At 42.3% G+C, this 14,143-nt stretch overlaps 1 protein-coding gene across 5 annotated transcripts in view; it reads left to right on the top strand.

Annotated features, from left to right (window-relative positions):
* The window catches only part of LOC118001954 (cAMP and cAMP-inhibited cGMP 3',5'-cyclic phosphodiesterase 10A), a 292,816-nt gene that overhangs the window by 251,064 nt on the left and 27,609 nt on the right, over positions 1–14,143 (top strand). For all 5 annotated transcript variants that reach the window (XM_034992152.1, XM_034992150.1, XM_034992148.1 and 2 more), the window contains 2 exons: positions 2,518–2,673; positions 12,094–12,266. In XM_034992152.1, the coding sequence (XP_034848043.1) occupies positions 2,518–2,673; positions 12,094–12,266 (329 nt within the window). The remainder of the gene's footprint in view (positions 1–2,517; positions 2,674–12,093; positions 12,267–14,143) is intronic.

Below are 14,143 nucleotides of genomic sequence, written 5' to 3'. Positions count from 1 at the left end.
AGGTCATGATCTCAGGGTCCTGGGATCAAGCCGCGCATTGGGCTCCCTGCTCCGCGGGGAGTCTGCTTCTCCCTCTCCCTCTGCCACTGCCCCCCTCGTGCGCACACTCTCTCTCTCTCTTTCAAATAAATGAATAAAATATTTTTTGAAAGAAAGAAATCATCATTTGATCTTGCTAAAGTAATATATTAACAAAGATAATTTCTTCACTTCGTAAATTATTTTCACATGCTTGATTCTGGCATAATTTTAATAAAACAATTGAACATTATGTCAAATAAAAATCAAATAGGTAAAAAAGATTGGAAAGGTGTACATAATAGCTTTTACCTATTGTGCAAGATTTTAAAACCTTGAAATTTCTTACCAGATTTATCATGGTTGACACAACAGCAGAAAATATGGGAATAACCCCAAACCAAAATAATACTCAGAACATAACTAATTCAGTTATCCTCAGACCACTGAGCCTGCAGGACAGCCCCCATGCAAACACCAGCAGTTGATGGGTGCTGGTAGTCTGGGGTCTGGGGAGGCCTCCCTGCCCAGTAGGTTTGCAGGAGAAACGAGTTCTGCTCAGTGAGGATCAGAAAGGAGCAGGGCAGAGGCATCCAGCTAAACTTGTAGGGTTTCTGCAGACCCCGTCCTGCCTGTGAGCATCTCCCCCTGTGGGCTCTGACTTCACACACACCAGAACATTCACTAGGTTCCTCTCCAGAGCCGGTCTCTCCACTTGACCTTGTGCACTGCCTCCACCCCTCAGAGGACCTGCCCTAGTAGTTCTCCCCTCCCTCTCCTCCATCAGCATGTTCTCTGCTGGAAGGTCGTGTCTGCATGGAGCGCCCTGTTGTTCCCTCCATCATAACACATCCCATTGATCTGCCTCTGCACTCAGCTCTCTCCTGACTTCTCAGCCCTCCCCTTGCCACAGACACACAGAAGAGCTGCCCCACTGGCTGACTCCAATTCCTCTCCCTTTTTCTCTGAAACCAGCTTGGATCAGGCTTCTGCCCCACCCCCGGAGGATGCCCTGGGTTGGGTCACCCACAGTGCACTGCGCCTTGCCCACTGAGGGTCAGTGCTTGCGTTTCAGATCTTTGAGTCACTATCTCCACGTGGCTCCAGGACACCCAACACTAACACTCTTGGTTTCTCTGGTCACACAGGTTTGGGGGTTGCTTTGGGGTTTTTTTGCTATTTCTCTTCCCTCAGACTTCTTGAAGGTGGAATACTTGAGGGCTCAGACCTTTGGCCTCCTCTGACCTCAAACAACAACTGTGGTGGGCTCGGCCAGTCTTGGGGCCCAAAATGCCATATACACGGACACTTCTCTTTCTCTAGCTGAGACCTGCCCCCCCCGAAGGTTAAACTAAAATAGACAACCATCAGCTCAAAATCTCCCCCGAACCCCTCAATCTAAAACTGAACTCCTGACCCTTTTCTTCCAACCTCCTTTACCTGCAACTGTCCGTATGCCGGTTGATGACAGTCCTACACTTTCCAAGGCGAAGCACCTTGCAGCCGTGCTTGAGTCCTGTCTTCCCTTCCCTCCCCTCCTTGCTTTCCCTTTGGCTCACACCCAGACTGTCAGAAAATCCTGTTGACCCTGCCTGTAAAACTCAGCCAGATTTCATCACGTCTTCTGAGCCCCCAATGCTGCCTCTGGTCTAAGCTTTTGCCTGAATTATGACAAAAGCCTCCTCAGCAGTCTGTTCTCAGTACAATTGCCCGCATGGTAATCTTCTAAAAAATGTAAGTTAGATGATATCAGTGCTCTGCTAAAACCCTGTAGTCCTTCCCTGGTTCCCACAGAAAATAAGGCCTCGAAGAAGATCGTCAGCTCCCCTTTCTGGCATTTTTGCCCATCCACAGCCCCCGCCACCCCCTGACACCCTGCTGGTTGGGGCAGGCTCACCTGCATGAGCTAACACTGCCTCTTCCCCCCGCCCTGCCCCCCCGCCGCCCTAGTCTTCCTGCTTCTCTCCTTCACCTTCCGGCCTGCTCACGTGGACTCTCCGTGGCCCACCTTGCTTGCTTTAACACTTCGCCTGCTTCCGCCTGCTCTGCCTTTTCTCTTTCTCTGTACAATTTGCCATTTTGTCACATGCTATATGATTTGCCTGTTATATTCTTTATCTATAGTAGCAATAGCATTTTTGAAATTTAACACTGAGTGGATTTTTGAATGAAGCACTGAAACCGTCCTCTCCTTGTGCAGATTAGCTTTATCTGTAATTCTTGGGAACATTTGCATTAATTTGGTACCACCTACACTTTTCCCCAGAGTTGAACCAGAAAACTCAAGAATAATTCAGTTGTCAAGTTCGTAAGCAGAAAAACACAAAGAAAGATGTTTAAAAAAAGGAGCTAGATTATCTGGAATATCAGAGATTCCTAAGGATGTGGGCTGTTGCAGGGGCAGGAGCCTATGCATATGAGAGGAGTGATGAGCTGTGACTCTCTTCACATCCATTGCTTTGTTTTGAACATCCGTGCACTGTGTTATTTTTTTTGAAGCGCAAAGGACTGCTAATCGCGTGTCTGTGTCATGACCTGGACCACAGGGGTTTCAGTAACAGCTACCTGCAGAAATTCGATCACCCTCTGGCAGCTCTCTATTCCACTTCTACCATGGAGCAGCATCACTTCTCCCAGACAGTGTCCATCCTCCAGGTGAGCAACCCCCCCCCCCGCCCTGGAGAGGTTCTCATGGTTGATACATAAATGAGGGATGTTGGTGTGGCTTCCTAACAACAGCAGCTACATTTTATTGTAGAACATTGTAGGTACAGTCATCGTTAGAGAGTCGTGGGCTTTTTGGATGATGACTCCTTGGTGAAGATTTCGAATATATATATATTTTTTTTTCCTTTGATTTAAGTACATGATACTCTAAGGCAAAGTTTGTTTCACATATTAAATTTATTTATATGGATTATCATATTCTTAAACCCAAACGTATTGAACAATAAATCTTGAGAGTTAGGCAAATCAAGGTTTTAAGTGCACTAAAGTCCTTTTAGTTCTCTTGTGTTTGTTCTGTTTTTTATTATATTGTTTTTAAGATGTTCTTGGTGCTTGATCTAGACAAGGGCAGACCTCACCTCACCGTCTGATATATATGCTCTGTCTTCACTTTATTTTTTTAATTTTATTTTATTATGTTATGTTAATCACCATACATTACATCATTAGTTTTTGATGTAGTGATCCACGATTCATTGTTTACGTATAACACCCAGTGCCCCATGCAGAACGTGCCCTCTTTAATACCCATCACCAGGCTAACCCATCCCACCACCCCCCTCTCCTCTAGAACCCTTACTTTGTTTCTCAGAGTTCATAGTCTCTCATGGTTTGTCTCTCCTTCCAATTTCCCCCCATTCATTTTTCCCTTCCTTCTCCTAATGTCCTCTATGCTATTCCTTATGTTCTGTCTTCACTTTAAACGTTCGTCCTCAAATTCACCTTCACAAGGTAGCTACTACTTCATGATGGTTTGATTCCTTTCCTAGACAATTTCTTAAATGTGCTTTGACTTCAGAGAAGTGGACTCTGTGTTTCTTCTTGTCATCAGCACCAGTGTAGGAAGAGAAGTCCCATTAGGTCTTCCGTAGAAGGAAGGACCTGGGCTCCACGGGGCTGTGTGAGAAAGCCCGGCAGCAACTCCAGCAGGACTGGCTGTGCGCGAGCTGCAGAGCTGGAGGGTGTTTGGCCCCTGGTGCAGTCTCCCATCCTCGTGTGGCCCAGGCCTCCCTCTGAGTACCCAGGCTTCGGTTTTCTCTCCTCAGCTTCTCCTGACTGGCCTTGTTTGTCGTCTGTGTCCCAACTGTCCCAGGGGTCGGTAGGTAGTATTGCATGCCCAGACCTTTTCAAAACCCAGCAAAACACACCTGACTGGGTCCTGTTTCCTCAGGACCGAGAAGGTAAATGATGACCTCAGTGCAGTGTCATTCCGGCTACGTGCTGGTAACAGTGAGGGGTTTCAGAGAGGGGACCGCTTCAGGCACTTGGAAGCTGTATCCGGCAGCTAGCGGATTATAACACTTGCTCACAGCTGGTCCTCTCCCTGAAAGCGGTAGGAAGTCACACTCGTGATGTTCCCTTAGCACCAATCCTTTCTTTAGTTTTAAAATGATACGTGTATGTATGGATAGGTAGATACAAACATACCTACCTACCTAGTAATTTAAGCAGGATAAAAGATGTGTGTGGGTATGTACATACCTGTGTGTGTGTGTGTGTATAGAAATGTGCTTTTTGTAAATGACAAACATTATAGAACTTCATGACACTTTTTCTGTGTACTCTGATCTTCCTCATGATACAGGACTATTTGTATAGGACAAAGGGTAAATGCCAAAAATGACATCAGAATGCCTTCATGTAGAGATAATTCAGACTCACTGCGTTAGCATCCCGTGTCTTAATTCATACATTTGACTATGACAATATTTTAGTAATGTAATCTGTAAATAATTTTAATAGCCTTTATAAGGTTTCTTTGGAAATGCTATTTTAAATATAATAGGATTCGTTTTGAAATAGGGATTGCATAAAGTACAATGCTGCTGGGTAGAATAAAAAATTAAACCCTGTGACATAGCAGTGATTCAAACCATGTAGGGATGGAGAGGCCGGGACCCACCCCAGTGCTGGGAGACTTGGCGCATTTGCTGCCATCAACAACGGGGGTTCAGAATGGTCTCTCTCACTTTGAGCAAGCCCTCAGCTCTACATTACACAACATAGTGTTCCTAGAATGGTCAGAACATAGAAGCAGCACCCAGGGCAGGGAATTCAGCGCAGGCAAGCTATTGGCGAGAAGGTGTCGAAGAATCGTTAGGTTCCAAGTATTGGAGATGGGGTTCAGTCAGTGATGAGGCATGGTAAGGGTGCATGTGTTCTCCATTTCTAGAGAAGGTCAATTACTCAGCATGCTTACAGGCTTCCTCAAGATCACAAGAACGAGAAGCTGGAAAGAAGCCCTGGGCATTGCCATACATCCAGAAAAGCCCACCATTTAAAAACTGAATCTATATGCTGAACTGACCTAAAGCCTCCTGTGTGAGTTGGGACAGGGAGAGATGTATCAGGATCATAAACAGATGGCCCATCACCGTGGGCAGGAGTATTCAGGAAAGGTTTCCTTCTTTTTCTGGAAATTTCTGTACTCTGGGCTGATTTGACATTTATGCTTATGATACTTCTCGGAGTATTTCTTCTCAGATCCATCTCTAACTGCCCCTTGAATTTCATTTTAATAGCCAACATTTATGGAGCTCCTCCCAGCTGCCAACCCCATTTTAGGCCCAGGGGGTATCGTAACGACAGAGACCAATCCCTGCTCTCACGCTGCTCTCAGTCTCAGTGCTCCGCCGGGCTGCTCTCTGGAGTCCTCCTGGTCACCGTCGGCTGTGGCTCTCACTCCTAGGGCACAGGGGACTTCAGTTTCCAGACACCGAACTCAGCAGTCAGTGTGACCAGAATTGTGCTTATTATTATACATCTCCTCCGGTGGTGGCCTTCATCTCCCCACCCCCACATCCAGTTTTAGGTTTTATCAAGACAACTCCAGACTTGACCAATTTAAGGTGATAGTCTAGGGTAATAGTAAAAATTCCAAATTCCAGTCACTAAAATAAGAGAACAATATATTGTTATATCACAATGATACCTCTGATACCTCCGTTGATCTGCAGTGTTCACCATGTTGATTCCTGATCTCTGCAGAGCTTTATCACTGTGGCCACACAGAGGATTGTGGACCTGGAACTGTGCTTCCTCTGGCAACATGGCCCGATAGAAGATAAATAATTTGGTATATAATGGTTGGAGATAGCTCCCTATCAGGCTTCCCAGAGCTGTGCATCTGTGCATCTGTGTGAGTGTGTCAGTTTTGTTAACCCCGGTGCTGCCTGAGGGTGGATGCCCACGTTAACTATGGATGATCTGGGCGACCGGGGGGCTCTGTCACACCCCTGGCTGAACATGGCAACGTCAATAAACAGAGAGAGTAGGAAATATGTATATAAAGCTAATGTCAGTCTAACACACAAACACATCACTTCACACAAAGACGGGAGGCGTGTGTATTTGGTCCTGGCTTGCCTTCACTTTTGTCTCAGTGAGAGAGATGGCAGTGGGCCATCCCTTGCTGAGTGGGCAGCGGGAAGAGGTTAAGTCATGGATGAAGTAAGAGCAGTATTGTTATTTCTTATCTACACTCTCGGCTTTTGCTGAGCTACCCATTACCTCTTAATACCAGGGCATCGGGACTGGTTTCCTGATGATCGGGGCCCTTGGCATTCCAGATGGAGGGAACCCCCACCACATGCTAAACTGGCCCTTCTGACTCCTCCAGCCTCCTGCACGTCCACCAGTGACCTTGCTTCTTTGACATCCCGCATTCTGCCTTCATCATCTGTTATCTACCTTTTATCCCTCATTGACCACCATTTCTCCAAGCTTGCCTCTCTCAAATCCATCTTCCAGGTACATGTCTGAACATGTTATTCTCCTGTTTAAGTCATCAAGGGTCCTGTGGGGTCAAGAATAAATTCCATTTCTTTTTTTTTTATTTAATATTTTATTTATTCAAGAAGGAGAAGAACACAAGCAGGGGGAGTGGCAGAGGGAGAAGCAGACTCACCGCTGAGGAAGGAGCCCGATGTGGGGCTCGATCCCAGGACCCCCTGATCATGACCTGAGCCGAAGGCAGACGCTTAACTGACTGCACCACGCAGGTGCCCCAATAAATTCCATTTCTAAACTGATGTTCAGGTCTTTAGTGAATGGTGTGTGGGTGTTCTAGGACTGTTGTAGCTGCTGCACTTCTCAGCTGCAGACTGTTTCTTACTTCTGTGTCATTGCCGGCATCCTTCCTGCTTGTAATTCTCCCACTGCCTTTTTGGGCCAACTTCTTATCTTCAAGGCTCAGCTCAGGCATTACGTCCTCTAGTGGAGTTATTTTATGACTCAGCTGGAGCACAGCCATGTACCCCTTTACATGGCCCCCGAGCCCGCAAACAGATACATATCTTAGTTTTTTCACATTATATTGAAATTTTCTGTTGGCGAGCTTAGCTTGCCCCTGCTCTGAATTATAAGCCCAGTGAGGACAGTCACTGCCCCTCATGCATCGCTGTCCCTGCCCACCCATCACTGGATCTCCTGAAATGGCTGGCGGTGGTCACATGAAGGTACGGAATGTGGATGCAAGAGAGTTCAGGGGACGCAAAACACTGAGTGCAGAGTTTGGAGACTGAAAACTGCCAAGTATTATTTAGGTAGAGTGAGTCAGTGAGTTTCCTTAGGACAAAAAGATAGCTTGGTACTGAAACAAAAAGTGCAAAATGCCTTCAAGTAAGGAGACTATTTTGTGTGGACAGTGACATCCAAGAAAGCAGGTAAGCTTTTTTCTTACCCAAAGCTTGCCCACATATTTTAGTAATTGTGGAACATTAGTGTTGGAATATTAAATCCATATTTAGAATATTGTCTTTCCTAGTGAGATGTCAGTGATTAGTTTGAATATCGAAGCCCCCCTTTTTCTGTATTTTGCCTTCTGTGAGTATCTCATGTTAAGTACTCACAAGTCAAAATTAAAAAATACAGACTAATTAGGGATAATCTTTCTTGTTATTAAGAAACTTTTCTCAATATTCCATTAATCTTGAATTGTCTGGTGCTTTTGAAATATGTTTAGATGTTAAGAGAATTGTCTTTATACCCAACATTCTGGGATCCTGTGACGTTTTCATTACTTCTTATAGCTGCTAACAAGCCATTCTTCCAGTCTGTCTGCACAAAGTAGAATTTACTGCAAAGTTGTGGTACTTCTATCCAACACCGCCTTTACGAATAAGCTAAAATGTATCACAGAGGCTAGCTTAAACTTGTTCTTTTCTGCAGATATATTCTGAATGGATAGAAGTGATCTTTGGCTACCACATTTCTTTCTGGGCATATGTGTGTATTTGTTTGTTTGATTTTCCTTTCTGTCCCTTAGCTCCGGCTGCAGAAGTTTTACTGGTAGATTTTGACCTCTTCGTCACCACCATCATCATAGTAATCATTTCATCATTTATTAGGTACTCATTATAAATACTGTAGTACTTATTACTTAATACTTACTATAATAAATCAGAAACTTAAGAATTTTGCACATACTAACACACTGATTTTTATAATATTCTATGAGATAGGTATCAGTTTATTTCCATTTTACGAAGAGTAATGTGCATCAAAGAGGTTAAGTGACTTGTCCATTGTCATACAGCTAGTAAGAACAGGATTAAAAACTAGAATTGTTTGACTCCAAACCCTGAGTTCTTAATTACAGTGCTACTGTGCTTCCTAGCCTGTGGTTTGATGCAGTAGACGATGAAGTACCTGAACAAATACCAAGCCATTGCTGTTGTGAATGCTCGAGGCAACTGACTTTTGTCATCTCAGATCCCCCGAATGATTCAGCCCATGCCTGTGGCTTCCTGTGGTGGTAACTTACACCCACCTGGGTGAGCTTGGGCTGGTTGGCCTGCAGGTATTGAAATTTGAGCTCCAAGGCCTTTCTTTCAAGAATCTCTTTCATAGAGCTAAGCAGCATGGGGCTTTGGAAAGAATTATTTATGATTAATAATAATATTGTAAAAGCTTGCTAAGGAAAGATGGATCAGTGTGTCCTTCCGCTTTGGTCCCAACCCCCCACAACCCACGTTGTTGCTAGAGCAATTGTCCTAAAACAGGCTTCATCTGTCATGACCTTCCTTGTTACTACCTTCCAGTGATCATTTCAGTTCTGACACGAGGCCTTTGAACTCTCACCGTGTCACCATTTCTCCATGCAGACGATGTACTTGAGCCATCCTGCAGTTGTGTGGCTCCCACTGAACACATGTGGTCTCTTGTGACCCCTCCTTGTCCTGCAGAATCCATGGCCCCTGCCCTTCCAGAGCCCATCACTCAACTCCATCCCAGAGACCGCTCCATCCGTCTTATCATGTGCTTATATGCGTCTCTCCCACTAAGCTGTGAACCCCTCACAGATGAACTCACGTTGTCTGGGGCTGTGGGCAGATTAGCTACTGACTGTCGTACGAACATCCTTACACAAAGTGAAACACTGCACACTAAATACCTGCCAAATCAGTAAAGACATACATTCTTCATCTCGTGATGGGGAAGACACAGGCAGAAGCGCTCCAGCAGTTCAGTGGACGGCTGAGAATCCATGGCTCACCATGTCTGAGAGCTGGAGGGACCGATAGATCACCCGCCCAGGGAGTGGGTCGCTGGGGGGCTTCCAGCACGGGGCTGATCCCAGCATCGCGCGTGTTCTCCGGTAGCTCACAGACCTCGGCTGCTTAGAGCACCTGCAGCCAAGCCCACACATGCTCTCACAGGCCTAAGGACTATCTGCAGTCCACCCATCTCTGGATTTTAGGAACATTTCCCAATATAAAATGTGGGTTATTTCATGCCTGATTGATACAAAATGGGATGAACTGCCTTGAATTAACATAAACTTCAAACACTATAACCTGGGACATTAACTATAATAAACTCACCAGTTGGTATATAAAAGTATTATATTATGAGGTTTTAATGTTAACTAATGTGAAATTGGAGCTTTTAAAATATTTTAAGCTGTTTATCTGCTGTGTTTGGTTGCTGTATCTCCCTTATTTTCCTTTGGTAGGAGCAAAGTGCTAAAAAATATGTACTCCATCCTCTTGAAGGGATACTCTTGTGTATTCATTTGTTACCCTTGCTCTTGCAGAAAATTGCAGAAGGCAGTAAAAGGGTCCTGGTTACAACTTCCCCTTATGAAGGTCTTCTACTGGACTTCTCCACCTAGTTGCCTTTAATATCAAAAAGTACATGAAACCGATATTGCAATGTATATTTAAATTCTAACTAGAATTTAAATAGAAATTTTTTAAAAAGTAATACAAGAAATAGTAAATCCAAAGTAGCCAACAGAATATATACACATCCTTTAAAATGGGTCTCCATTTGCCATAGATCATGGATACTTTCAAGAATCTGATAAAATAATATGCTTATGGATGACGCACTCAACACATAATTTATAGATAGGTAGATAGATGTGGTGAGTTTATAACTCTGTGGTCCCAGAGAGAGTTTCTGGAACCCAAGCCAAGAAGTTCCTATTTTAGAGAAATCTAAAAAAAATTTCCAACAGTGTGACAGAATATTTTTATACACTGTAATTTACAGGTTTATTGGTAATAGAATAAAGCATGTAAATACGTATCACATATGATTGCTCTTCAGATGACCTGCCAATAGCAGATGTGTGCATGAGTACCAGCCAAACCTACCAGGGTGAAATGTGTTTATGATTTGGGAGCATAGGTGACGAGGCATTAAATGTGGAAATGGAGGCTACTGCTTTACTTGAGTTAGGATCAAATGAAAGCAAAGCAGATTTCATAGCAGGAGTCAGAGAAAAAATTTTATCTTCCTGCACTAAAATTTTGGAGACTTGAGTTCAGCCACCTTTCCAAAGCTTGAATCCCCTCCCCTTGTCCCCTCAGTTACCAAGCAGCCTGTGCCTGAACCCACCACCCACAGCATCTCCTGTGTCGTCCCTGTTCCATCCCCATGGTAGCTGAGCTTCAGGGGGTTCTTCCTTGTGTCGAGTTCAAGTCTCTCATCACGTCTACCCTTTGGCCCTGTTGTATTCTGCTTGCATACAGAATACTGCTTCAGATGGAAGCTGCTTCAGATGAGATTGCATTACTAAAAATGACCGTAATGACCAGTTTATAGAAGCACTGCAGTTGCTCTTCAAAGAAAAATCTTGTTGATGCTTCAGCAAATAACTTCATTTCAATTAGACATCAGATTTATTTAAATTTAATAATTTGAAAATGAAATCATGCATTTGAAAATGTTTTGTGAATTTAGAGCATCCTACAAATGTAAGGCCTTCTTATTATTATTGTCGGGAAAATAACCAACTAGAGCTAATTCCATTTGCTGCACTTATCATAGGATAATTTAAATATTTATAAAAGCTTAAGAGTAGGTAATAAAGATTCTGATGATTGAAAACAAATGGTGCATGTACTGCCTTATTTCAGAGTAATAGGAAGGAGGCAGTGTCTTAGAGAAATGTCTGATTTTGTAAAATATATTTTAATAGTTTCAAATTTTTAATGTATTTTATCAGCCAATAAATATAGCTCAGAGCAAGTGAAAACAATCAATTACAGTAGGATTATGTTGACTAATAATGAATAATTTTACAGTTGATGAGCCCACAAATTGAATCCATCTTTATTATTCAGTCTTTTTTGTTTGAACAAAAATGACCCATTTTTATCTCAATTACAAATAAAGACTTAAGATTCTCAGTTATTATAAAAAGTTTTTAACAGATTCATATGCGGAAGAATAACTCTGAGGTAATAGAGTCCAAATGCCCAGTGTTCTGATCTTGTCCAGGGTGATGGTCTGCTGTCCCCCCTCCCATGAGGACAGAAGAAGAGAGGATGGCCCTTTGCACCTCAGCAATTTGTGTTTTATGGAAAAAGGTTGTTACCTGTAGGGAGAAATTTTAATATGCCTGACTAAACTTTATTTTGAGGTTGTGGGACATTTTCTTCTATAATATGGAGAAAGTAGGTTACTATTCATTAGACTTGCTAAGTGGACAAAGATATCCATGATTTTTTAATCCATTAATTTCCAGTCTAATATAAAAAAAGTTTTAAATTAGTTTAAGAAGAAATGTCTTAAGCATTTTATGTTTTCTAGTCCTTTAATTGCTTACTGGAAATTCCAAAAACTAGCTATATATTTAAATAACTGGGATTTTGTGGTAGCAAATGATGTTACCGTAGTAGATAGATCATTTAAGTGGTAGTAGCTTCACTGTTGTAGCTTAAAGAGAAACTGTGACGTTCATTTCCATTAATCATTACAAACTATCCTTTTGTTTCCCCCAAACCTGTCATGTGTGTGCCAGATGCCATTGACTGTCTGTATTGTTTCAAATACCTGCAAATGTCATAAGATTAGAGCTTGTGTTTGCTATTGGTGGTATTTGTGTTTTTTCCATAGTTGGAAGGGCACAATATCTTCTCCACCCTGAGCTCCAGTGAATATGAACAGGTGCTCGAGATCATCCGCAAAGCTATCATTGCCACAGACCTTGCTCTGTACTTTGGAAACAGGAAACAATTGGAGGAGATGTACCAGACCGGATCGCTAAACCTTAATAATCAATCACATAGGTAAAAATCATCTTTAAAAGCTTAGAAGCCTAGGAAGTATTGTCTGGAATAAACTTAAAAACAGAAATGTAATTTAGCATAAATTTATATTTGAAAGAAGTGTAAAAATATTTATGTGTTTTCTTTTTGTTTTACATGTATTTATATTTGCTTTGCATTTCCTTATTTGACAAAATTACTGAGAGTGAATTATCGGGATATATTAAAATATGAATTGCAATTTAAACTGCTCACATAGGAATGGGTACTTTTTTAAAGATTTTATTTATTCATTTGAAAGAGAGAGAGAGAGACAGAGCACAAGCAGGGGAGAGGCAGAGGGAGAAACAGACTCCCCACTGAGCTGGGAGCCCGACGTGAGGCTTGATCCCAAGACCTGGAGATCATGCCCTGAGCTGAAGGTAGACACTTAACCAACAGAGCCACCCAGGCGCCCCAGGAATGGGTACTTTTAAAGCGATGTCATTTTATAAGAGGCCACTCCTTGAATTCATTTCAGTCCAGGGTTTGGTCACTGGCTTCACAGACTCAAAAGTGAATGAAAATGGATTCATTTTTCAGAATCCAGATCTTATTGACCAAGCTAACGTGATTGATGGATAAAACTGGAATTCCATTTTATTCATCTACAAACATATATTCTAGTTACAAGCATCAGAATATTGGCATTCAGTGTGCTCAGATCATTTGGGAAACAAGTGACAATCAAAAGTTTGTTTCATGGACATGGAATCAGAACAAGGAGAATTAGATTACTTAAAATGGTCTAATGCATCAGGCTAAATTTATCTGGTTTATCTTTTCTGAGAAGGCATGCCTTGCCTAACAAAATCAGAAATATATCAGGTGTGTCCATTGTGAACCTGTCCACCCTCTGTATATTAGGTCTCAGTCCATTGGCTAACCTGCCTATTCCTCTTGTCAGTTTTTAGGTATGACCACCAGCTTTTCCTGCTAGGACTTTCCCTTTGCTGTTTCCACATCTGACCAAGTCCATCTTAAGTGATGCCATCTTTACCTTTAGATTTGTGAACATTTGTTTACTGGTCTCTTCTAGTCTTGCTGAACTTGGGTCGATATTCTCTTTGTTTGGGTGCTTTGCATTCTTCCTCCATGATCCATGAAATACTGATCATAACATTTCTTTTTAGAAGAGTCTGTTTTAAAGTTTTTAGAAGCAATTCACTCAGGTACCACAAACACAAAACCTTAGGTTTACAAATGACTATAGATATGTAATAAAGTTTGCCTCTTCAAGAATATTACATACGTATAATATGATGATATCCATTCCTTTGATTAAGCTGCTGTTGTGTGGGATTCAGTTTATATTCAAACCGGGGCAGGTCCAGATTTTGCAGAGCCTGAAACTTACACAATTTTGAGAGCCCTGTTTAAGGAAAACAGGTATCTTATTTTCATCTAGGGTGGTCTGAACGCATTGCCAGGGCCTCCCAGGATCATGGAAGGGGGGCTCAGTGTCGTGAAGAGCCACAAAGGTTCTTCCCAACACATCTTCCTCTGCCTGCAGCCCAAGGGATGCATGTGATTTACAATCATCATGTCTCTCTGCCTGCAACAGGTTTTGTGTGTAGTTCTTGTAGAAAGAGGTGTTTGTTTACAGTTCTCTTTCTTACGGCGGTTATAACATACCCTGGATGAAAGTAGTCTTTGGTTTGCTGAAACCCATGTGCATACATTTTTTTTTTAAGATTATAAGAGTCATGTAATTAGTGTCAAGTTTCTTGCATATATTTTTTAGCAAAATGATTATAATAATTATTTTAAAATAGAAAATTTAAGAATCTAATTACAAATAATATACTTGGTGCTTAATGCATGTGTGTGTGTGTTAGTGCTGTATACTGTCTTAATTA

The sequence above is a fragment of the Mirounga leonina genome, unplaced genomic scaffold, assembly GCF_011800145.1.
Source record: "Mirounga leonina isolate KUSES-001 unplaced genomic scaffold, KU_Mleo_1.0 Mir_55, whole genome shotgun sequence".
Lineage (NCBI taxonomy): Eukaryota > Metazoa > Chordata > Mammalia > Carnivora > Phocidae > Mirounga > Mirounga leonina.
This window is presented reverse-complemented; position numbering and strand designations above follow the sequence as displayed.